Source organism: Buteo buteo, chromosome 6 (genome assembly GCF_964188355.1).
Source record: "Buteo buteo chromosome 6, bButBut1.hap1.1, whole genome shotgun sequence".
In the NCBI taxonomy this organism is placed as follows: Eukaryota; Metazoa; Chordata; class Aves; order Accipitriformes; family Accipitridae; genus Buteo; species Buteo buteo.
In genome coordinates, this window is record NC_134176.1 from 29,077,392 (window position 1) to 29,100,907 (window position 23,516).

The 23,516-nt window shown below is 38.2% G+C and overlaps 1 protein-coding gene across 4 annotated transcripts in view; it reads left to right on the forward strand.

The window, feature by feature from the left end:
• Positions 1-23,516, forward strand: part of BAZ1A (bromodomain adjacent to zinc finger domain 1A) — a 66,589-nt gene that overhangs the window by 2,353 nt on the left and 40,720 nt on the right. For all 4 annotated transcript variants that reach the window (XM_075030293.1, XM_075030294.1, XM_075030295.1 and 1 more), the window contains exons 3-4: positions 6,015-6,293; positions 18,585-18,728. In XM_075030293.1, the coding sequence (XP_074886394.1) occupies positions 6,015-6,293; positions 18,585-18,728 (423 nt within the window). The remainder of the gene's footprint in view (positions 1-6,014; positions 6,294-18,584; positions 18,729-23,516) is intronic.

Consider the following 23,516-nt stretch of genomic DNA (forward strand, 5'->3'; position numbering starts at 1 on the left):
CTATGAAATTAGAGCACACCTAAATCTTTTTCGTGTTTAGACTTGTTTTTCTTACTCAAATACGCTTCACCTAATAAAATTTTAAAGAAGTCGCGTTGGGTAACTTTCGAGGGTAATGCCTTAGTGCTTCCTGGATGATATACTTTGGGGGGGGGGGGGACGGGGACAGGGGGTGTTGAATTTTTTGTTGGAAGTTTTGTAAGGAGTGTTTTCATTATAGGGCGTATAAGAACCTAATGAGCAAGAGCTGACAGCCTCCTGCTCCTGTACGAATTAAGTCCCCCTCCCCCAGCTTCCAATATTTTGAAAGCTGCTTTTCTGGTTACAATTATTATTATCACCTAATTAGATGACTGTCATGTATTTGTTGACACTGCACTGAAATATGTTTCACGTATGTGTAGTTTTGCTAAAATTTCAGCATGAAAAGTATCCTTTTAAAATGTCTTTCTGCTCTCAAAAGTGTCTGGTGAATATTTTAAGTACTCTGACAGGCTTATTTACACTGCAGGGATGTTGTCGCTAAGAAAGAGTATGAAAGACCAAATTCCACATTTAACCAAAGTTCACAAATTAAGGGATAAATTTAGACTTGTGTTCACACAGGCAATCCCTAGAAATGTCAGCGGGTGGTTAGCTCAGAGGTCAGGGCTTAGAATATGGTATTTGGGACAACTTTGCAGAAAACTCTGCTATGCCTGGTTTCTGTGTATGTGGGGTGGGGTTTTGTTTCTCTTCTGGCTTTTTTTGTTAGGTTGGGTAAAATTGGTGCTTTGGATTGAAAAGTTTAGTGTTTTTTACTTAGCAAGGTGTTCTAGCACAGATGAGTAAGTTTGGATCAATGTTTGCTGTTTGTGGCATAATCTACCAGAGAACACGGGCTCATCTTTCAGCAAGTTTTAAAGATGCTGATCCTTGTCTCTGCTGGTTGCAAAGTGGTGCTTCAAATAGCTGATGTCTTCCGAAAACATCTCCCATTTCTTTGCCTAAGCAAGGGCAATTAGATTAATGGGGATAGGGAGGGCCCACTTTTTAAAAATCATGTTAGCTTTTTGTTGCATGAAAGAAAACCATTGTCTAAATCATTCTCTGAATCTACTTTTGCAGTAGCAACTTGAATTTTTCAGGGGAGAATTCAAAAATTACCGAGTCTGACTAGATCAAGTGGGCTGTATAGATACATAATGGTAACCTGAATTCACCCCCTTCCTCAACTATAGGAATGCTTTTAATTACTACAAATGGTTAAGACTTAAGTTGTTTTCTTGTTTGTTTACTTGTTGGTTTTTTGTTGTTGTTGTGTTTTGGTTTTTTGTTTTTGTTTTTTTTAACAGAGCACAAACTTAGTGTTGAGAAGCTTCTTTCATGCCCATGGCAGCTTTAGTAGAGATGAATACAAATCATACATTAGTATTACTCTTCTCTATGTAAGAAAGCATTATGCTAATGTGAGGAGAATTTGGCAAGACTAGTATTTTGTAAAGTGACTTTCCCGTTAAGAATGTATTTCCTTTTTAATCTGAAATACCATTGCATAATTTTGTAACCCTTTAAAAGGGGGTGCAGTGAGGTGGCAGTGTTTGATTGTATTTATCAGGAGTAACAGGAACTGTCAGAACTGATGTTCTTTATGCTTGGTTGTACTCCTGGTTAGAGGGACAGACTCCAGGACAGACCAACAAAAGAGTCCCTGGAGCCACAGTAGTAGCTGGAAAAGCAAGTATGGGTGGGCACAAGATGCATGGGATGGATGACAAACACATTAAACCGGTGGGATTTTACCACCAGTCTTTGATACCTTGTCTGTGAAAGTTAATAGTGGATATAGATGTGTGGTGAAAGCTACTGTTAAAGTATGGGAAGTTTTGCTTGTGAAGACAGCCTGAAAAAGAAAACGATGAGTAGTATAGATACAGTGGTGGGAATGTTCCTCATTCTAAAACACTGGGGGGAAAGAGCAGTTTTGCATCTTCAGAACTTACCGAAACTTCTTTATAGATTGAGCTGTGGAATTCTTGGTTACAGTCAAAAAGAGACCTGTTCAAAAGGCTTTTTAAAGTGTCCTTAGTTAAATTAGGTTGATCTTTCTGTTCTGTTGAAGAGAAACTTGTAACTTGAAATATATTCCTTAATGCATAACTAAGCTATAATATTAAGGAATAGATGTCTCTTTCTCAGTTGTGGTTTTGTTTGTTTGTTTCTTTATTTCTTTTGTGCATTACTTTGTAATATGTATTATTGACCACTTCTGGAGACAAGGTAGAGTACAAGAATGCTTTTGTGATCCAGAATGGCAGAGTTGGTCTTTGGCGATTGCCCTTCAACTGTAGACTAACTAGATTATATACTAGAAGCCCACAGGGGCTTTGGGATTAAAAATAATGATTATTACAAATTAGCCATCCCAAAGATAGTTTTTTCCTGCCTTTTCCCTCTCTCTTAAATTTCACTTAACATGACTTATATTTTACATTCTCTGATATATAATTCTGTTAAAAAAAAAAAAAAAACAAAACCAAAAAACAACCCCTCCCCCCCAAACTTGTTTTTAATATATGCTAAGGAAATGAATGAAAGTAAATGGTTAGAAACAAACATCATCTTGAAACACACTAAAAATGCAGTAGATCTTGGACTCAATGGAAGTACTTGGTTAGTTCAAGCAAAAGGCATCTGTCATTTCTAGGCTGGATTTTTATATCCATTGCAAGTACAGTCAGCACAAAGATTGCAAGTAATTTATTTCTAGCTTCTGTTAATGAACTGCCTCCTATCAAATACCTACCAAGTAGCGGTATTAAACTACTTCTTAATGATTTGCTGATAATTTTGTTTACCTTGCCTTGCATGGAAAACTAACTATATAATGTAAATGAAAAAAGGCATCAAGCTGAGAAGTCAGCATTAATTACTACTACAAAGACAACTCAACTTTTTAGTCTCTGCTCCTCGAGTAGTTGAGCTGATGTGGACATCTTCACCGGGGCGCTGCAGTCCTGTTTGACTTCTCGCAGGCAGATGTGACCATGCAAGTGAGCTTTGTGGATGTGTTTTGTATGAACTTCCTTCTCTGTGTTGTCAAGTTAGAGAGATCTTGAACCGGTGAGGAAGCCCCGAAGACTGTAATACCCTAGATAAAGATGTAGATAAGGCTTCGGATGCAACCTAGCAGCAGATGCACTTGCTGTTGTGAATTTAAGTTGAACGTAGAATATGATCATGTGCTATTACTCTTGCTTAAGGAGAAAGGGTATTGCTCCTTCCACTGCTGTTCTCTTGGTTTGGTAGCTGTTGTGTCTGCTCTTTGTAAGTCTTTTTGTGATAACTGACGTGCACCAGAGAGAGACAGGGACAGAAAGAGTACTACAAATAACACCTACTCCTATACTGTTGGGAATTTGTTTTCTCCTCTCCCTCAAACTAAGTTAAAGTGAGATCATTAAAACATTGTAATAAAACTGTGTTAACAGACTAAGCCACAGATGGTTTTGATGTGCTGTAGGTAATGACTAGCTAAAGACAAATAATGCTTTCAAAATCGAATGTAATTTTTTTCACACAATTTTTGTCTTCCCTGTAAGTTAACGGGGGAAAAATCCACACAAAACAAAAGAGGAAATGAGGGAGAATGAAACTAGATACACGAACTACTCTTGTATGCAAATGGAAAAATGTTTTCCTCAAATAAGTTTCAGTTAAAGTAATCTTAGAATTTTGCACTTGTAATAATCATGGATTAAAAATATTTAGAGGGGGGTTTGTTGGGGTTTTTTTTCAGTTGTGTTTTTTTTCCCCTGTAAGTTCAATGCTGTTGCTTTAAATAGCATGACTGCCCGGTATACTCTCACAAAGAATAACAGCAGCTCTTAAAGGGACACGGTCAGCGTCAACCTCAGTCTCTCCCTACCTCTCTGCTCTCTCTCCCCCCCCTTTCTTTTTCCCCTTTTACTTTCATACTTTTTGAAAATATGTTCTGGTACCTTTTTTAATAACTCTTAGGGTGGTTTTCTCTTTCATGGCTAAAGATAATTGTCAAGAACCTCTTTGGTGAGACATAAAAATATATGTAGAGACACACAGCTGCATGAAGATTGAGTAAATGTTTCTTTATCCATTGAAGTCAGTAAGACTACTAAAAATTATTGTGAATCTAATACAGAAGTATTAAAATGTAGGGCAGGAAGAGACCTGAAGAGATCATGTTTTATCACCTCTAAAAAAAAAAAAAAGGCAGGCAGATTTTTGTCTAACCTATTCTTTAAAATGTTTAAATAACTATTCTATACCCTATAAAGATACTGATACACCGTGGTTGACAGCAAAAAAAGGATATTCTGTCCTATGCACAAAGAATGACTGACAGCCATCCGTTCTTCATGTATTGAAGAATAATTTCTCTCATTCTCTCTCCTTTGTTCTTCACATTTTCTTGTTTAGAGTAAGCAAACCCAAATTATTGCTTATTACTTACAAGTGTTAGACCCATGTACTGTCAAATATATTAAGTAGAAGCAGGTGATATAAAAAAATCTGAGATTTTGTAGCTATTAAATATTATTTGGATAATATATCTCTTCCTCTTCTGTCCTTTTCCCCTTCTTGCAGCTGATGTTCTTACTAAAGCATCTTTCTCTCACTCAGAGGAATCCTATGCTCATACAGAAAGGATTATCTGAGCCAGGACCCTCCATTGTCCTCAATCTGGAATTTCCATTTTCATTTACAAAATGTTATGGTTCATCTGTCCATCTGCAGTGAACATCATTTTCTGCATCAGTCTGTCTGATGCATGTTTGCCGGCTTGAGTTTGCGGGGAGCCTGCAAGAAAAACTCAGAAGTGTGACCTGTCCAATTCTCTAACCCCATTATTAGAAATGATTTGAACAGTTCTAGCCTTTTAAAAATGGGAACACTCCTCAGTGTAATTTTTTTTTTTTTTTCAGGAATGAAACTCCAGTATAGGTATCTTGTGTAGCATGCAGTGTTCTGAAAGTACTGTTTGCCTTGAAATAGCTATGTTGAACTGATACAAGAGAAAACAGTATCTGTTGTGTTGTGTACTCATCAATACTGGTCTGTTAAGATTTTTAAAGGAAAGCAAATAAAAACCATTGTCTGAACTGGGGCATATTGAAAGATTGCTCTTCTGTCCAATTACTGATCCATAGTGTATGATAAGTTTTAACATGGTTTTGTGAATAGCTCTATCATCTACTCTAATCTAGAAAGTGTTTTAACAAACTGCTGTTTTTCTGATACCTGTCAAAAATTGACAGATACTGACTAATGAAAACTCTTCATTCTTGATTCCAATATAATAACTAGTAAATAAGCAATAACAACAATGTAATTTTAGCATTAATTGGAAATACAGGGAAGGAGGAGAATCGATTTTTGCTAGTGGAACAATGGAGGAGAAGAATCTGTAGGAAAAAATAGTTTAATGCTTTTCCTAAGAGCAATGCAAACAGTGTAGGAATAAAAACTATTTAGAGAACCACTTGACATTAATTTTTTACCTCTCCCATCTTTTAATTTGTGAGCTAGGGCACTCAAAATCTGAAACTTGTTCAAGTTTCAACATGGTTCTGTGATCTTAAGGTTATTTTATGTTTGTACAGTTTTAGACCCTCCTCTTGCAAATATTTGTGGAAACGTGGGAGATGTGAGGAGGATATGATACCTGTTAAAACTCAGTGTGATTATTCTTATGCATAAGGCTTCTTATACATGAATATTTGTTTATAGCACTTTTAGGTCTTGATGCTGTTACCATAGTCTGTAGTGAGAGGAGACTTTGGTTTTACAACAGCAATTTACCATGCCATGGCTAAAAAGTGGTAAATAACCCTTGATTATCCACAACCTGTACAGGAGTAGAGCTGCCTTTGCATTTCAGGCTTGTAAAAGATATCTGCTGCTGTATTAACTGTGAGCAAATCGAAAATGTTAGTCAGAACTCAACTGTTTTATTTCTCTCTCTCTCCCCCCCCTCACCCTGCCTTTCTTTTCAGTGATTTTTTTGAACGCACCATTCTGTGCAACAGCCTGGTGTGGAGCTGTGCTGTGACAGGTAAACCAGGACTCACATATCAGGAAGCACTGGAATCAGAGAAGAAAGCCAGACATAATCTTCAAAGTTTTCCAGAGGCCCTCATCATTCCAGTTCTCTACTTGGCCACCCTTACCCATCGCTCCCGACTTCATGAGATCTGTGATGAAATCTTTGCTTACGTCAAGGATCGGTATTTTGTTGGTGAAACAGTGGAAGTAGTTAGAAATAATGGTGCAAGGTAAGTATATTTAAAAATAAACATGTATTTCTTTTTGTTTGGTGTGGGTGGTTTTTGTGTGTGCTTTTTTTTTTTAAACCAGAAATCAGGATAATGAAACTCCATCAAACACCTGTGAAGTGAGATGTGATGCATAAGCTAGTGATACTGTTACTGCTCCTCCCTACTTTAATTAAGATTAAGGATTGTATTGCTGGGCTTGGTATCTCTTTCCTTAGCTTAGAAGCAGCTGTGGAGGCAGGACAGCTCTCTCAGGTCTTGAGACTGAAGTTTTTTGGTCTGTGTGGTGGATTTGCAAAGGAATGTCAGTCCCCTGGTGTGAGAAAGGTGGGTTGTTTGTAGAATGAGATTTAATGAGAAACTAGGGGAAGCTATGAATTAAAAATCATATGAAAGTTTTGATGAATCATGCAGAATGTAGTTCATCACATGGTGTTTCATATACTCAGAATGGCTGAAATACTGAAAGCTTAAAGAATCGATGAAAGTTGGATTTTTGCTTTTTAGGTAGTGGGGAAAATTGTGACTGCATTCTCAGAAGTTGGGAATTAATTGTAAAATGTTTGTAATGCGTGATTATCTGGAATTTAGTGTGATGGGTTTTTTCCCCCCACTTGGAGTTAGTGTTATGCTTGATCTTATGCTGATGTATGTATTGCAAGCGTTTTTATTGTTAACTTAGACTGATTGAAAACTTGGAAGAATTTTGAGCTTCAGATGCTTTCTTCCTCATATCATTATTACATAGGCTCTCTAGTATAGGTACGTTGTTTTACAACACGTAGCTAGCTTGAGTCTTTCTTTAAAGCCGCTTCTGCAAGAGTGCTAGAAAAGGTCCATGTTTTGTCTAAATAAGTTTGTATTTTCACCTAACCGAAATTTAAAATGGGAAGGACTTAGACATGCTCAACTTAGAAATACCTGCAGAATGTGTGTTAAAGCCTTTGTGGGTTCAGCTGTTGCTGGGTTTTTTTTGTTCGTTTGTGGGGTGGTTTTGTTTTGCTTTTTTCAGGAGGAAGGTGCCAGCTTACATTGCAGAGTAGATGGGGCTTCTGTGGGTATCCTGAGACCTTGGCACGTAATCTAGTGTGTACTGGGTGATAGGAGTGTGCTGGTTCAGAATGTTCATTCGAGGACATAGTTATTCTGTATGAGTTTGGTTTTTTTTTAGTAGCTGATCCAGATCTTACTTAAGGCAAATTTTGTACTACACCAGGAGGAAAAATCTGTTGATGCACTGCAGGAGATAAGTTGTAAGGAAATTTGTATGGGTATGTATGTAACGTCAGTGCTTAATAGAAAAGCTTTCCATGTCTTCCCTGCTTTATTCCTTTCAACCAGTGAAGTACCAGTCTGCAAAGCCAGGACAGGAAGAGTTGCTGCTTTCTGTACAGAAAACCTATATCCAAAGTTTGTTTCTATCTTTCTCATCTTTATACTTGTCTAATGACTAGAGTCAAGTTACCACTAGTATTACAGTCATTTTGCTTAGATAATAAGTTTTTTCTTTTTTTTTTAAACTAGAAACCTAAACATTATGAACTGTCAGTATAGTTCAGGTGTTGGTTTTCATTTGTTCAATGAAATGCCTTTGTTTTCAAACTTGGAAGATACTGTCAGTTTCCAAACTAATAGCAAAAAGAATGCTTTAGAAGAACAACCTTTCTTCCCCAAGAACAACCCTCCTGTCTTTCTATTACTTTTCTAAACTCTTTGCTAAAATATTTATGCGTGTGCATCGTAGCTTTTCAAAGCTTAAATGAGAAGTAGGCTTATATGTGATAAATACAAGTCTGTCTTCTTTCTTTGTCTTTTGAAATTCAGAGTCCTTTTCACTTTTCTTTTTAGACCATCATAAATCACTTTTTAAGTTTGCCTTAACAAAATGGTTTCTACTTACCCTGTAAGCTAAATTCTGTTCAGATAAAGTTGTGATATGATTCTATCACATGAAGATAGTGCTATCATTTTTTACTAGCCTTTAATTCAATCTTCTTCTTGGTTATTCAAAGTTGTGTTGAGATACATATCTAACAATTTTGTGTTTATGTTCCACTTTCACAGATCAACATATTAATAGTATATAAGCTAAATTTCTTAAGCCTTTGGGGTGGGCTAGATACCATTCAAAATACCAAGGATTCAGATAATTTTTTTTTCCATCGAAAATTAATCTGCTAGAGATTGTATGTTTTAAACTACATAAGTATAAATTTGTGTCTGATAAAATGAAGCATGAAAAATTCGCCTTAGCTGATTGCCACTGATGTTCTGGACAAATGTATAGCAGAGAGCTAGTTCAGACCTTTAATACTAAATCCAGGAAATGGTGCAAATATCATGGTAATGCAGAGCGATTTTTATACTTAGAGATACATAATTAAAGAATACAAAGTGGGAGGAGGTGAGACATAGTTATTCTTCTGCCCAATTAACAGTTGACTTTGACCTGTATTTTGAAGTACTGCATTGGGGATTAAGTATACCAACTCATGTTACTTGTAAATAACATGGCTGTTCAGGAGTGATTTGTGTGTGTGTGTCATGTGCAGCTATGTTTTTGTGATCTTTGCTAGCAAAAATGATCACAGTCCATCTATAGTGTAATAGCATCCTATGAGACCAACAGAATTTGGCAGATCATGAAAACCCAGTTGTGTCATGGTGTTATAAACTCTTCCACTGCATTTATGTATGGAGTTTTTAGCAAGTGTAACGTCAGCAGGATCGTTTGTTATCTGAGCTCTGTGCATCATTAAATGCGAAGCCTACAACATAATGCGTGTGTAACCAGGAGTTGCTCAAGCAATATAAGTACTGATATTTTATAACTCCTAACTTTGCACATGTAATATTCTTGTAGGATGGATTGTTTTGATGCAGCTTTCTAGATTTTGAACAAAATAAATGGGAGGGAACACAAACACTAGAAGGGTTAGCATTTTGGCTTAATGTAAATGTTTTTTTCTTGAACATATGAAGTAGTCTACAGTACTATACGCAAGGACAGGTGATCTAGAAAGAGTAAGAGGACAAGTGCTTTGTGCAGAGGTTAGGCAAAAGAAGATTTTTTTTTTTTTTTTTTTTTTTTGAGACCAATGGTTCTTGTATCCAACCCGTGTATTCTTGTTGTTGCAGAATCTGATGCCCCATTGCTTTTTCTGGTCTTACGTCTCTATCAGGCTCTTCTGGTTTCCAGCCTTTTGTAGTGCTGCTCAATTTTGAATTTGGCTGCTTCCGCCTTGTTGCTGAAGTCTGGTAGGAGGAACTCAGAGAGTTTGGGAGATATTCTGTCTTCCCGTTGTTTTGGTATGTCTGGTGTCTTAACAGCCCTTATCAACCAGAAAGACATTGTGGAGAAAGCCCCCCAAGTGCTATGATGTGGCTTGTTCAGGCAGTCTCTGAAAATGATGCGTGCAATTTGGTAATCTAGTAGAAGCCACAAGGACATAATTCTGCTTTCTCTTTAACTTTAAGATGATGTATTGATTAAAAATTGCCAGCTTTTTTTGGCTTGTATGTGTCCAGCTTTTCTGGCCAAACTGGGGCTGTCTTTTCTCCAAAGTGGCAGCTGTGCTATGCTTTAAAACATGAGGTGCTTGGATTCCTGGTTAAAGAACTGTAGGAGTTGTGTAACAATGTTTTCCTAGTACTGCCTTCATAAAAGACAAAATTATTATTTGAAACATTGGTCAGAAACATCATATAATATAGACAGAAAACTTAATCTCAAATTAAGTCCTGAGTTGCCAAGGAATTGAAAACAGCTGACACTATTAGTACTGTTATTTAGAATGTAAAATTGCTGTTTATGGAAAGTAATTTATTGAAAAAGGCATGGAAATTATTTGAGATTTTGTTGGGGGAGGGGGATTACAGCAGTATTTCATGTTAACCATCATCAGTTAAGATATAAAATAAGCAGCTAATGTTTTAGATCACACTTCATTGAAGCAGAGGAAAAATGTTGACCGCATCACTGGAATTGCTTCCTATGTTTGCACTTCAGAACTGAAAGTTTAAGACCCATAACGTACTAGTTGGCCTTTTGTTTTTCTGTAAGGACTGGCATCTCCTGCAGTAACCTGTCCAGTTGTTGGTGTCCTAGTACTGTGTTGTATTATTGGTACTTGAAACTTGTGAAATTTATTTTCAACATCTTGGCATCTAAACTCAGTTAACTGAAAGTTGGGACTATGTGGTGTGGAAGGCCTACCTGAAGTAACCTCAGTGAACAGCTCAGACACACCAAATAAAACCTGCAACAGCCTCATTCACTCAGCTGTAGGACCTATTCTTTTCTGCTTGAGATCAGCAGTGTGGTTATTTTTTTTAAATTATTTTAATTTGTTGGAGGAAAACTAGATTTAAAGCATGTGTAAACAACCAGTTGTGGTTTAATCAGTGTTCTGAGTCTGGGTGCTATCACAAGAAATAATGGCTGTCTTTATTGGGGTATACAAATGAGCAGTGTGATAATTAGTTAATTAATCTATAAGCTTGCAGTCTGACTTGAGCAGTGAAGAGATCTGAGGTTTTAGGTTGGACGACTCTACTAGCTCTTCAGCTCCCCCTCTTCCGCCCTTAAAAATAGCTTATGTGACGATACCTTCCCTTCCCCGTAGAGGCTGGGGGACAACCAATTGCTGTCCATCAATTAGTATGGAACTTAAAAAGTCAACCACCTGCAGACTAAAATAGGTTGCTTAAAGGTAGTGTATAAGAAAGAAGAAATCGCAGAACGTGGCAGATATAAAAAAGGAATATCTTTTTTCATTGAATTTGACCACTAGATGACACCACTGCAAAAGAATACTTGCCTAATGTCTGTGAGCAAGGAGCACCAGAATGCTTTAAGAAAATGTAGTGTTCTTAAAATGAATCTACTTACAGAAGTAGTAGACAAAGTTCTCTGTTAGGAAGATTGCTGCATCTGGTCATACATTACATACAGGTTAACATCCTTGCTCTGCTCTGAATGATCTGATGTTGACCATTGCCAAGCTGTAGGAAATGTAGATAATCACAGAGCAACCTTGTCTGTAAGTGAAACTTCTTTTTTTAACTCATCAATTGTTTGGCTGGTGTCCCAGTGCTTTAGGACTGTCCATAGTGGATTAACCACTGCATTAGGCCAATTAAAGGATTTGCATACTGTTTTCATCTTTAAGTCTTAACTGGGGCACAGGAAGCATGTTGCTGGTCATGACTATGCCTAGCTGATACGGAGTTAGGATGGTAGAAGATAATCGAAGATAATCCTTGTAAAAGATAAGGTTATAGCTAATTTTCCAATTTTTTCAGTCCAACTGGCAACAAGGTATTACTTGCTTTTATATATATATATATAGTTGTCTTCTGAGCACTAGGATAAGTTAATATAAGACCACTACATAGTAAAAGGCAAAGTGTCTTCCATGTTTAGATTCTAACAAGTTACAGTGAATTTAAATTATTTTCTAGTCCACCAACAAATTTTCTCCTTTGACATGTAGACTTCAAAGCTGACTGAATGTAGAGGCACAGGAGCTAATGTCTACAGAATCAGAAAGTTACAATGTGTTTTTGTAGTGGTAGGGCTTAAGCATAAGTTCCTACATACAAAGTTTCCTACTTTATTTTGAAAGGTGAACTTGAATTCCAGTAGCAAAGTTAGTGTGGTGCTTATGAAACAGCATAGCTGACAGTACTGGAGAGCAGCTTACCTATTCATAGAGCAAGTACAGTTTGCATTATTTCAGCATTACTGTTTAAAGATCAGTCAACTCCTAGCCCTGGAAAAATCATGTTTAAGGAATTCACTTTCCACTGCCCTTTAGTCCTTTGGGTTATAAATATATTTGTATTTGACTAATAAATATATTTGTATTTGACTAATGGAAGCTATGAGATGATGATATCTGGGAGAGAACCTGCAACTCCTTTCTTACAGATTGTTGAACAGCTGTTACAACTATTTTTGGGTGCTGCCAATCTCTGTTAGCTCTCATTTCTGTGCACACTCTCTACTTTTATAGTTATAAATTTAAAGACATGGGGTTTGATTTGTTTGTTTTATGACTTCTGTTTTTTTTTTTTAATCAGTATGTCATGGTTTAACCCCAGCCAGCAACTAAGCACCACGCAGCCACTCACTCACTCCCTGCCACCCAGTGGGATGGGGGAGAGAATCAGGGGAAAAAAAGTAAAACTCGTGGGTTGAGATAAGAGCAGTTTAATAGGGCAGAAAAAGAAGAAAATAATAATGATAATAATAACAATAATAAAATTACAATAATAACAATAAAAGAATTTGAATATACAAACTAAGTGACGCACAATGCAATTGCTCACCGCTTGCCAACCAATGTCCAGTTAGTTCCTGAGCGGCAATCTGCTCCACCCCAGTCAAGTCCTCCCAGTTTGTTATATACTGGGCATGACATCATGTGGTATGGAATACCCCTTTGGCCAGTTTGGGTCAGCTGTCCTGGCTGTGTCCCCTCCCAACCCTTGTGCCCCTCCAGCCTTCTTGCTGGCTGGGCATGAGAAGCTGAAAAATCCTTGACTTAGTCTAAACACTACTGAGCAACAACTGAAAACATCAGTGTGTTATCAACATTCTTCTCATACTGAACTCAAAACATAGCACTGTACCAGCTACTAGGAAGACAATTAACTCTATCCCAGCCGAAACCAGGACACAGTACAATACTATGAACTGAAGGCTGGGCAGTCAAAAGGATGCATATACTGGTGTTACTATTAGGGCTGTCCTAATTCCACAGGAGACAGCTGATGCAGCTACTGTGTATATAGGGCTCTCTTGTCCTAAGCAAAAACATGCTTCTTACTAGTTTCTTTGAAGCATACAATCTTACCTATAACTTGACAGACAAATGAAGATGCTAAAATTCAAAACCAGCACCTCTTACTGTACTTCAGGAAGCCATTATGTGCATAAAACTTGTCTCTTTGTTGTGTGCCTTTGTTTTGTGTGTGCATTAAACTGTACCAGTTAGCTTAGTAAAGGATGTCACTTATTCCTTCAGATCTTGTCTTGCTTTTATCTCTCTAATTACTTTCAGGTGTATGAGAACTGTTAGGACAAGGATATGAGTTACTGCACTTATCTGACATTTACTACTTGAAAACTTACTAAAAGCTGACAAAACAGAATGAGGCTATAGCTTTTTGGTGGTGCTTGGTACTTGCTACTATAGCTTCTTGTATTACTCTTGGGGTTTTTTGTATTCAACTAACTTTACATACTGTTAGAAAAGGTGTACTTTTTTAATTTTGGCATTTGAAAAACTTTTCTTTCATTTGGGTGTCTTTTTAAAAGTGATTTTCCTTTTGCTTCTGACTCACTGATGATTGTTTTCTTTATGTTAAAAGTTGGCCTCAAAGTTTTGCAATATTCCCCCACTGCCCCATTTGAAACAGGCTTCTGCATCCAAGGGGTGGTTTTTGTCTGCTTATTGTAAAGCATACAGAGGCACGTTTGCAACTCACCTGGGCCTTCAAGGGATCTTGTTTTTTGGCTTGAAATGAGGACACAGCAGTGTGCCAGACTATTATTTCTATCACAGTAGTTAGTGCCAGCTAGATTAAAAGCTGTTGTGCAGAATGCTCAACTGACGGGCAGTGAGAAGTGGTCTTCCGTCTCACAGCTTATAATTCTAGCCTTGGTTGGATGTGAAGGCCTACTTGGCATTTGGAAAGGACTCCTTTGAGTAAGTGCAAGTGCCAGTAATTGTAGGGTCAAGGTTTCTGCTTGACATCCTGTGATGGCTGTTTTTGGCCCGTTACATAGTGGAGTGCAGCTTCTCTTTCTCTTAAAATTGTGGTGTTCTACTGCTTCAGCCGAGGTAGATGGAGATACCTACTTGTCCCACAGCTCATAATAACTTGTGTATGTGCCTTTGAGTTGTTGAGCTGAATGAAAGAGAAATCTGGCAAGTAAGTTATATTTACCTTTTGTTCTGGGTTTTCCTGAATCACTCTTATCTTGGACTACTGGTGAGTCTGAAGCCTGTACCATGTCTTACCCAACTACCTTGTTAGGTGTGTGGTTTCCCTGGAACAGACTTTCCTACTATCCCAGTGTTGACTTGCCTAGATGTCACTTTTCAGTTAGCAAGGATAAACTACGGAAATCACAGAGCTACTCAAGAAATTACTGTGTCTCAGGGCCTCTAAATGCGGGAGGTCTTACTCCTCCTCCTTCCTCCTCTGCTTTTGTCTGTGGCCGATATTTGCCTCTTGTACATGCTCTAGTTCTCATCAGATCCTTCAAGCAGCTCATCCGACACAAATGTACCCAGCTCTTCCTGTTGGGTTAGATTTTTGGGGGGTGCGATTGTCGGGTAGTTGAATTCAATTTAATGGCAATCAATAAATGATACTGAGTGCCAGAGCTACAAAAAGCAAGCACCGCACCAGGTATGTGGCTGGAAGGAGGAATGGCAGGGGAAGATTTCCCCCTTTGGTGGTCTTAAACTGTTAAGTCCTTTCTGCGTCTTGTGGAGCAGCAGCCTGAGGCTGCAGGTGCAGTTTGCTTTGGTACACCTTTAGCCTGCTGCTTCCTTACCATTCTTCTGGGAGTGACAAGGTTCAGTCTGACCTTGCAGTTTTCTGCTAGTTGTGTTAGGCTGCTCTTCAAAGTACAACCCAGATTTGTTCTCCTTGACTGATGGAGTTGGGTTTCTGGAGAAACTGTGTCCTGTGCCACAGCCTCCACTCAGTGTCTCTTGTTCTTAGGCTGCTGGAGTCAGTTATGTTCTTTCACCTGTGCAGCTGACCAGCCCTACTGAAAATTCATGGAAATCGATGGAAGATCTGGGTTTTTTTCATTTGAGAGAGAAGGAGATGTGCGGTGGTGTTTTGAAAAATTACATTGGTGATACCTCCTCTGTCTTCGTGTTTAAAACTTTTGGGTTCCTGTGGTGTTGTTTGTCTTCACACACACACACACACCCCCACACCCACCCATATTTAATCATATAGGCCAAGAACTTCTTGGAATCTTTCCTATAACATAAGAGACCTCAAAGAGCTTGGTTTCCGAGCATAGCAAAAAACAAAGCTGTGAGCATAAAGACGATCCTTGGGACAGGTCAGGGGACTGGTACCCTGTTGTTGATAGCAGTCTGTAGTGCAGAAAGAGGTATGCAAAACTGTTTGAGTATAGGGTAATCCTTTTGCAGGTTTACTGTTCTAGCTTTTGGCTGTCAGTGTCTGAGCTAGAGTTGCTGGGACTATTGTGCAAATGTTCATGATGGCTCTATTCTCAAGTTATCCTTTTCTGAAGACCTTTGGCATTCACTTAGTGTGGCTGTAAGCTTTTTCACAGTATTTATTGTTATTTGATGAAAGTGCTTCCTGACTGAGTGGGATATTAGGGTATGTATTATTTATTTAATGCTGCTGTCTTTTTAGATTGAGGTGCCCCAGTTCTTATTTTATGGGAAATAGTGAGTAAGGATGGTTTGACTTTGACATAAGCTCTTTAAAGATTTTTAAAATATCCCTTTTAGAAAGCATTTCAAGTGGTATGCTTTGAGTGTCTTGCTTCAGCTTTCTGCTGTGCTGGTTTATGTGCCTTATGATATAAAACAAGAGTTGTAATAAGTGATCTCATGGAATGATTAGGGTACTAAGAGCAGACCTTTGTTTGCACTAGAAGCAGAGTGTCTTTGCCTCTCTTAGCCCAGGGAATTGGCTTCTACTAGCTGTGACTTGACTGTAGTGAGGCTAAAAAAGTCTTCATTCATAGATTATTATTTCTTTACACCAGAAGGAACAGTTGCATCACTTTCTTTAATCTCCTGTGTATCAGTAACCATTAAATTTCATTGGATTATGCTTTTATTGAGCCAGGTAATGTGTGTTTCACTTGATTCCTTCCCCAAAGATTTCTGGTAATGATTTGAATGAAGGCATAGAAGATGGAGAATCACTTGCTTTCTGTGATAGCTTATTCTATTAGTGATTCTCCCTGTTTAATAATAAAAAGATTAAAAAAAAAGGTAGCTGTATTGGGGATTTTGCTACTTACTGAATCAAGTGTATAGAATATATAATCTCCATCCTTACAGAAGGAGATGTGATACCCTGTAAATTACAGGGCTGTCTGATAGATAAGCAGGTAAATTAAGTGTTGGTAAAATACTCGGTGACTAAATATTCAAGTCTTTTTGTCCAGGAGGATTGATTCGTGTGTGTCTGTTGTAGCCTCTTTGTCCTTTTCATGGCATTGGGTAGAGTAGGTTGCGATTTAGCTTTCATGTGGCGATTTTACTGTGATTGCAAATTTAGTGTATATGTGCTCCCTCTAGTGGTCTTCAAATAGTAAACAAATTAGAAAAAGTGTCAGTAGCCTTAAGCAATGGTGCTTTTGATTATTTTCCATTAGAGATTAGTTTAAAAGTGTTTTTAAATTGAATTTATAAAATGTATTTCCTAGAGAGTTAATCTGAAACAAAAACAATTCTACTAAGAAGTCTTTTTTAGCTGGTGATCTTTGTTGGATTTAAAAAAACAGCCTAATAATACACATTCTGCCATGCAGCCAGCTCCATATCATTTAGTATGAAGGGCAGGCCGTGATGTTCCGAATACTGGAAAACCAAGATACTGTAATGACAGACTTTTCTCTTAGGACTCGGCTGGAGTCTGGTGCTGGGCCAGACCTTAATAAGGCTTGTTGTACTTGGACTTACTTTGTGAACAGCCACCGGGCTCTGTCTCCATTACATACTTGGGTGCTCTTGGTTCTTTACACAGAGTCTGTTTAGATTTGCACAGTTAATTAGCTCGGGCTCCACTCACCATGAAAACGTGTCTTCCAGCCCCAGACCAGCCAGCTTTGGAAATGGGGCTGGCTGCATTGGAATGGCAGCGTGCCTGCGGTCAGGGAGTCCAGCAGACTTAGGCTGCCTCTGCATGCAGGCAGTTCTGGTGACCCTGTGGATAATTAATCATTGGTCATATTGTTGTCTTTAGGAATATATGTAAGGATGTTACTAGTTTTTTGGTTTCTCTCTCTCTCTCTCTTTTTTAAACAACATACCTGTTGGACAGAGGCTTGGGGAGGACAGCTACGGGCACTAACTGCGTTACTGGTCCTAGCTAAATTTCACAAGCGAATATGACATAGGATATTTCAATGTTTTCAACTTTTCTCCCTCTGCCCCCCTCTTCCTCCTCCCCAATGTGTGCAGATTTTGGATAGTACTGTCTGCTTGCAGAAAGAGGTGTTTAAGAAATGTTTTGACATTTTCCTTTTTGCCAGTGTTCAGTTCAGATAGGAGAACACTTAGAATTTGTCTGTCATAGATTTGTTGGGGTTTTTGTTTGTTTTTAACTTAGGCATGATGCCACAGTAATTCAAGCCCTGTGCTTCATGTATTCTCTATTTTATTCATTTCAAGTGACAGTGTTTGTTGCTCAGAGAAGAGAATTATTATGTGTTCTTTCTCCTCCCACCCTTTGAGCTTTTAGTGGTAGTATGTGACAGCATCCATTGCCTGCAACAGTTAATTTTCATGAAGCAGACAAGGCTCTAAGAGGTTAAACTAAAAAATATGAACCGTGGAACTCCAAAAAGGGGTGAAAGTTAGTGGTTAAGAACCAGCTATAATACAGTTACACAGCATGAAGTGTTGATTAATTATACTTTTTAATATGTAGTTAATTCTGCCTTTTATAACTAGCATTCAGGATGGCAAAGGGATAGACTTGTTTTGTCAATTGTGTGCATGCCAGATGGAGCCTTAATATGTGTCAGCAGATAAATGGGCCATTATTAAGATTAGATGCATAATGATCATTTCAGCCTTGTTTATTTAGGTCATCGACAGTGGTAGATGATGATCTCCTTTATAAGCAAAAATACTTTGGGATCTGAAAATCTTTTGCTTTTCTTAGACTGCTATCAAAATAAATGTAAAAGGTTTGGTGTCTGGTTTTAAAGTAACACATTAAGTTAACTTTTTAGTTTACTTAAGTGAGAACTGAAACAAAAAAATTTACAACCACAAATAATTCTACCAGTGGCTTGATTTGTTGTCCTGAGTAGTGAAGCTGATAGCTGTGTAAGCAGATGAATTTGTTCATTTATTAGATGGAACTCATGAAATTAATAGCTTGCCTAGTATTTCAGTGCATGGCTTTTAGGTATTTACTTATTTAAAAGACAATACAATGTTAAGTTATATATGTATTCTTAAAATAACATCTGCTACAACTTTAGACTCCTTGCACTACTAAAAAACTTTGACAGTAATAAATATCTGTGTTTTGTTTCAGGTTGCAGTGTAAGATTTTGGAAGTCATAGCTCCAGCCCATCACAATGGAATGGCAAATGGCCATGCCAGCAGCGCTGATGCAGACACAATTGTCATCAGCGACAGTGACGACTCAGAAACGCACAATAGCTCTGCACAAAATGGGTAAATGATACTTTTACAGTATAAAGCATTTGGGCTGGGTGGAAATGAGACTAAAGCAGATGTGGCAGGGTCTGACCGAAACAAATTACTTTATCTCTATGGATTGTGAGCGTTCAGCCAGCTGAAGGTGACAAGCTGAATATTCACAGGTGCCAGTTATGTTACGTGTAATCCACCAGAGAACTGTGCATTATGAGAAATGAAGTACCTACAGAACAATCATTGTTAATCTGTTTGGAATAACAGTGTTTCTGTTGAGGGATGGTGGAAGAGCCATGTATGCCTATCACCAGTCCTCTCTGTGTTGCAGAACCTGTGCTTCTATAGCTTGGAAAATGCAGTCATGTTCTGCATTTCTACAGTCTGGTACTACTTAGGACGATGTATTACTTCACTTCCATCATAGGGTTCAGAGTTGAGAATGCCTTATAATAAGAGGACAGGCTCTTACTGGAACTTTCTGAAAAGTGTTTCCAGAGACTTAATATGTTTGCCTCCAAAATATAAAAATGTACAAAGCTTTCTTCATTATGCATGTGTCCATATAAATATATTCCCTTGTATTTAATGGATTTGATTATGATTTTAGGTGCAGTGAAACAGCATGTGTCTTGTCTTAAGGATCTGCCTCTAGGCTGGAGTAGCTTAGTAACATTGAATAAGAGAGCTTCCTGGCTATAATTCTGGTGTTTAATTTGGAGTATCCCTTTACTGACCAGTAATTGAGCTTATATATGCAGCTTATCCTAGCAGTATAATGAGAAGACAGATTTCTGTGCTGCACAAGCACAATGTTGATGAAAGAAGAGGGTTTGAAGTGGGTCCGTATCTTGTATCTAGCAACATACAGGTTTTACATGAACTGTCATTGACTTTGAGATGTCATGTGGATGTAGAAGTTATTCTCATTAATTGCTGCATGAGGACTTCCATGTCCTGACATGCCTTGAATAACTACGGTGGTGCTCCGCACTTGGCTAAGAAAATAATATGGGATAAATAATTTTAAAAATTCTCTGCTGTCTCTTGAAGGCAGTGACCAAGTTGTTGATGAGGAGGTCCTACATCTTTGAGAAAATACATGCATTTTCTGTGTTCCACAAGGCATATGGCATTTGAAAGGAGGTTATTATTGGAATTATGCAAGCGTGCACAGAGCTGACTGTAGGATTGATCCCTTTATATTGCTGTCACTTCCACGCACGCAGAGCTGGTAGTAAGACTGAGTCTTACACTCCCAGTCTGTGGTTCTCCCCAGCAGATTACTTATTTTGACAATGCAGAGAAGGGAGGGAAAATAATTTCTTTCTCTTAGAAAGAGAAATCTTATGAGAATATACAAATTTCTGAAGCACTGTTCTGTGGCATACCTCACAAACATTTATGCTACAAGCTTAAATTGCAAACCTCTTACGGAGGAGGTAAATTGCAGTTTACTTCCAGTAAATGCTTACTGGAAGTTTTAAGTGAGCCTTTTTATAACAAATGCAAGAATGTAATAATGCTTCAGTTAGTTTCTGGGCATATGCAAACTCAGAAAGTATTATTTACTGTACCTGTAAAACCTATCTGAAAGTAGAGCATTGTTGTCAATTTTTGTATATTGGCATCTAAGATTCCTTATACCCTTACTCATAACAATAAGAAATCCCATTGACATCATTTTGCTGACCTAATCCTTCAAGGACTATGTTTTGATTTTTATGGAGAAACTTGGATGTGGAAAGTATGGATGTTATTTGCCTTGGGACCAATGTCAAGTTGATATGGGCAGGACCACAGTTCTGCCTCCGTCTGCGCACAGATCTCCAGGTTTTGAGACCCAGCCTCCGTGCAAAGCTGCAGTACCATTAAACAATGGTACAGCAGATGCTTGGTGTGTTTGTGAGAGAGGGGGAGGGGAGCACAGCACAGATTGATGGGCCATCTGCAAATATTTTTCCTAAAGAATCTGTAAGGCTAGAGAATCTTAACTGAAAATAGATGTCATTAGAGATCCCAACCTTTCTCTGACCCTGCTTCTGTCTGTGTGGGGCAGAAATAGCCACATGTTCTGTACGAGCGTTCCTGCTGACCTTTTTTATTGTGTTCTGCAGTAAAAGCTGAGGTTGTACAGGGAGAAAGAGGCCAGGACGCCCTTGCTCCTGCACTCCCTCAGAAAAACAGGCTGCCATGTAAGGCCTGGGTTACAAAGGTAGCAGTCTTCTGAGATCTTAAACTGTTGATACTATGCCCTGCGACCCTCTAGTACTGTAGGATAGTGTTCATCACAGAACAGCAGCGTTCATACCTTAAACTGCTAGACTTAGGGGTAAGGTTGAACTCTTGCATTCACTTTAGCACTCAGCAGCAGTCTGGAGATTGAGGGGCTTGTGCTGCCAAATACTTACAATACTAGCTGCAGCTTAATTCATGGCATTCCTCCTGCCAGGGCTATGAATAATGTGAACCATCAACCATATCAGAAATACTAGAAGAAAAATTCCTTCTTGGCTTGCTGGCTGGTTCGTGGTGGTAATTTGGGTGTTTATTCGATTTGAAGTGAAGTATCATCTTTATTTTGGGGAAGCGTTAATTGTTTCTGCAAATTTTGGGATGCAACCAGAGGTAACCAAGTTTTTTGAAAGAATGCCTGTGGAAGTTTACATCCAGATTTTTTTGCCAACTTCGACCTAGTTTTCTGCCTCTACTTGGAGAAGCAATTATGAACAGGATGTGTCAAAAGTTGCAGCCATAGCTTGTCATTACAGCTATACAATGTCTTCAGTAGAACAAATCTTTCCTCATTTTTCTTATTTTTCCTCTTTTCTTTCTTCCTCTCTCATCCTTCCATCCCTTGAATCTACTAATAATGATGGTAGGTCTTAGTCCTCTTTGTATTGTAAGGAAGGACCAAAGTACTGGATCAAAGGCAGCTTAAGACCTTCATCAAAATGTTCAAAGTCAGGATTTTGTTGCGAAGTGCTGTTGTCTTGTCCCTAGAGCAGTATAACTCCTTGTTGAAGTTTTGGTCAGATTCCAGAAAATATTTGCCGTTCCAAATGGGCAATTGTAATTGCTCAGTATAGAGTAGCTTGTCAGTGGCAACCTTCAAAGGTGTGCAGAGGCCAGCTTTTCTATCAGGATGAATATACTGATGGGTTACCTCTGTGTAAGGCTTGCACTGGAGCATAAGGAGACCATAAATGATTGTGTTATTTGGCTAGCATTCTTCAAGGGATGTTTTTCTGTTCCCACACTTAATCAAAGACAAGCAGAAAAGCCACTGTCTCTTTTTGGAAAAGCAGGACAGCATTCATTTTAGATACAGTCCTGATGCTCTAACCCTCAGTATTTTCTGTGCAATTTTTCTAGTTCAATGATACTGCAAGATATAGGTAGCTTCAGCAGGACTCAGACCAGATAGTATAGAAAGTCATGTCCTGGACAAGGTAACTCAGAAGAACAAGATCTCAGAAGTTTCTTGGTAAAGCTACCTTAAGACCATGCTGTCTGAATATAGTACAGCAGAACTGTAAGCAGAAATTTATATCCAGGTCATGTGGTCACCGTGCCAAAGTAACTGAAGGGCTGGTGAGATTATTATCTGTCAGTGGTTCAGAATAACCTCATTCAAAAAATGCAAGACTCTGACAGGTGTTAGGCATGTTTACTTGAGTGCAATAGAAACTAGTACAATATGGGTAAGTCAGTTCCAGATTTCTCCTAGTAAGTTACAAGATATTCTGTATTCTATTCTCTGGATCTGGTGGTCTCTCAGAGCTGTCCTGTGAAGACTTGCTGTAGGGGATCTCTGCTACAAAATGGTTCTAACATTTGCTAACTCTTACGTGTTTTATAGATGGTTTATAAAGTAAAATATAACAAAAAAAATTATTATTACTTCTATGCCAAAGCAACTAGATAATCTGTATAATTTTTAAAGCTTTCTACATGTACTGAATGACCTTTTTCTTCCTCTTTTGCACTGAACAAAATTTTTACTTTAAATTTGGTTTTATGGAGGAATAAGTTAACTTCTTAGGATAATCATTGGAAACTGAGAGACTAAGCAGAAAAAACTTAGTGTGTTTGGAAATTAGGTTGGGGCTATTATGTGTGATCCACTAAAGGTGAGAGAAGGACTAACTCAAACTAAAAAGTAAAGGTTAACGATACAAGAGTTAACCATTTGATTATTATCTGGGCCCTGCTTTTGATTACGGACAGTATTGGAGCTTAGAATCTATTAAAAATGTGTAAATAAGCTAATATACTTTTGGTATGACATTGGCACTCTGCCTTTTGTTTTGTATCTGAACACTAATGTGTTTTGGGTCATGTAGCTTCTTAGACTAAAGGGCTGGAAATGCAGGGGTGTATGGTGAGGGAACAAGTTTATATTTGATACTATGCAGAAATTTCTAGCAACAGCCTTCATTACTTTAGCTTTCCTATCTGGAGACCGAAGATGCTGATGGAAGACCAAGTCACGGTATGACCAAAATACTAACCCTCTTTTAACAAACTTAAAATTATAGACAGAGGTGTTAAAATCTTGCCAGTGGGTATACTGCATTGCTATGTTTATACAGTTTATCTCTGTTTTGCTAATATGACTATCGGGGTGGGTTTTTTTTATATTTTCTTAAATTGGGGATGGTCTGAGTGACTCAACTTGAGACTTTAATTTGGATAGCATCATGCAAGGCAGACCGTGTATGTCATAATGCTTACCTGTAGGTCCAGCAGACACGTTGCTGTTTCCAAGTCTAAATCTTCTTTTCTGTCCTTTCATTTGTTTTTAAC